The sequence below is a fragment of the Triticum dicoccoides genome, chromosome 7B (genome assembly GCF_002162155.2).
Source record: "Triticum dicoccoides isolate Atlit2015 ecotype Zavitan chromosome 7B, WEW_v2.0, whole genome shotgun sequence".
Lineage (NCBI taxonomy): Eukaryota > Viridiplantae > Streptophyta > Magnoliopsida > Poales > Poaceae > Triticum > Triticum dicoccoides.
Window position 1 is genome coordinate 774,473,367 of NC_041393.1, and position 2,398 is coordinate 774,475,764.

A 2,398-nucleotide genomic window follows, 5' to 3' on the forward strand; every position below is an offset into this window, starting at 1 on the left:
GAGGTACTTCCGTGGAAAGAAAAATAAAAAAAATTAATCTCATACTACTAGATAAGTCACTGTGTTTTACTCATTACATCAGAGGAACTGGCAAACTTTTTGAACTTAAAACATACTATATATCTTCTTAACATGTTGTTAGTTGGATGCAATGTAGACATATGTACTTGTAATTGTAAACATATTTTCTTGTTCAAAGTCATGTGTGATACAAGCATCCATCCTTGTAGCTTAGATTTGTGTGAGCTGATGTGGATGGATGTGTATGTTTGGGTGATCCATGTTTCGCATCAAAGCAACAAAAAATTGTCAGTTTGATCTCAACACCATCTTCAAATTTGTTTATTTCTTCATTCTGAGATGTCAAACTCTGCCTCCTGGGTAAGAATTATGGAAGCCTATCAATAGTAGCAGAATATTTGTAGATTTTCTGGCGCCCTTTTCGACTCTGAATAAGGAAAACAAGATTCAGGTAGACACCTGTGCAACCTAACGTTCTTCAAACTGGTGAAGCTTCAGGTTAGCAACTCAAAACAAACCAGGTGTTTGGAGAACCACTACTTTCAGATAACGCTGAGCGATACCCATCCCTGTTGAAACTCTGTTTACCTCGGTTTACTTATTAACATCAAAACATGAATGAATTGCCGCTTGCTTATTAATTTCAGATTAGGCACCCTAGGCCACTTGCTGTATTTTAATCATCTGATTAGTGAGTGCGCTACAGATAATAATTATTTGATTGTTTTTTTCAGCAAGTTGAGCCCAACTAAAGTTTTTAAAAAATGCAACTAGCTGAATGGAGTAACATCAAAACCTGAATGCATTGCCACTTGCTTCTTATTAACTACAGCTTAGGCCGGCAACTTAGGCTGCTTGTTCTATTTTAATCATTTGATTAGTGAGTGCGCTATAGACAGCGAGTAGCTATTAGTTTTTTCAGCAAGTTGAGCCCAGCTCAACTTAAAAAAATGCGACTAGCTGGATCAGATCCATTCATGTCTTGTTGACTTTGGAGAGTAGTGCGGCCTCCATTCTGCTTCTCCTGCAATCTCCCATCTCCTTCATTGCAGCACCGGCTCCTGCAATCCCAAGCCGCCTTCATTGTCCTTCCTTCACCTCTTCATGAGTGTAAGCTCTCTGCCTTCTGTTTTATTTCTTGACAAATACATCCACTTGCCCAAAGGCAAGAAGAAGAATCAGTGTGCATCGGCACTGTTTACTATATGTTCTATGCTGCAGCTCTCTGATTAATCTCCCTGTCTCCTGCTCCTGCAGGTTTTCCATCTATTGCTATCAAAAACCTTTGATTTCTAATCCAAGGGGCATCAACTAGAGCTCGTGCTCGTGCTCCATGTTCATCCATTCCGTTTAGCGTTTACCCGTCCCTTCCGTCTCATTTTCCCCTCCAGATAAAGTTCTTCACTTCACCAACCACCATCCAAATAGATGATTCTGTGAATACACACAGCTAAACCTGCCTTTGGAGTAATTTTACCATCTTTGCTCTGTTCCTATTTTCATTCCTAACAAATCCCAAATTTCCCACTGTGTCTTACTACGCCCAAGAAAAAAAAGAAAAGAAGAAAAGATACATCCTCCCCTTATACCCACCGTGTGCTTTCCATGGCAGAGGTGGCGCTGGTTGTGGCTGGCATACGGGCTGGCTTACAATTGGTGGTATCACCAATCTTAAAGAAGCTCCTAGCTGACCCTGCAAGGTGCCTTGGTGTGGACATGGTGAGTGAGCTCTGTGAACTGGAGACCAACATCATGCCGCAGTTCGCTCTACTGGTTGAAGCAGCTAACAAGGGCTCACACAGGGCAATGCTGGAAAAGTGGATCCAGCAGCTCAAAGATGCCTTCTATAAAGCTGAGGACCTGCTAGATGAGCATGAGTACAACATCCTCAAGCGCGAAGCTGAGAACGGGAAGGATCATTCGCTGGAGCATGCATCTTCCAGTGACGCTATAATGAAGCATATGCGTACTGTGTCGAGCAGGCTGTCCAATATGCGCCCAAAGAATAAAAAGCTATTCGACCAGCTGAAGGAACTGAAGGCCATCCTGGCGAAAGTCAAGGACTTCCGCGACCTGCTTTGCTTACCTGCTGGTAATGGTGTTGAGGCCTCCGCAGTACTGACATCTGTTATTCCAGTGGCCACATCAATAGGACTTCCGAGAGTGATCGGTCGTGACAAGGATCGTGATGATATTATAGATCTTCTAACGAAGCCGATTGCTGTTGAGTCTGGTACACGTAGGTATTCTGGTCTAGCCATTGTTGGACTTGGAGGCATGGGAAAATCCACCTTGGCGCAGCATGTTTACAATGACAAGAGGGTAGAAGACCATTTTGATGTCAGGATGTGGGTCTGCATCTCGCGCAGACTTGATG

General features: G+C 43.1%; 1 protein-coding gene across 1 annotated transcript in view; it reads left to right on the forward strand.

The window, feature by feature from the left end:
• The first annotated feature begins 18 nt into the window (after positions 1–18).
• The window catches only part of LOC119340846 (disease resistance protein RGA2-like), an 8,595-nt gene continuing 6,215 nt past the window's right edge, over positions 19–2,398 (forward strand). Inside the window, exon 1 of the mRNA XM_037612755.1 lies at positions 19–2,398. Coding sequence (XP_037468652.1) covers positions 1,627–2,398 — 772 coding nt within the window. The 5' untranslated portion in view covers positions 19–1,626.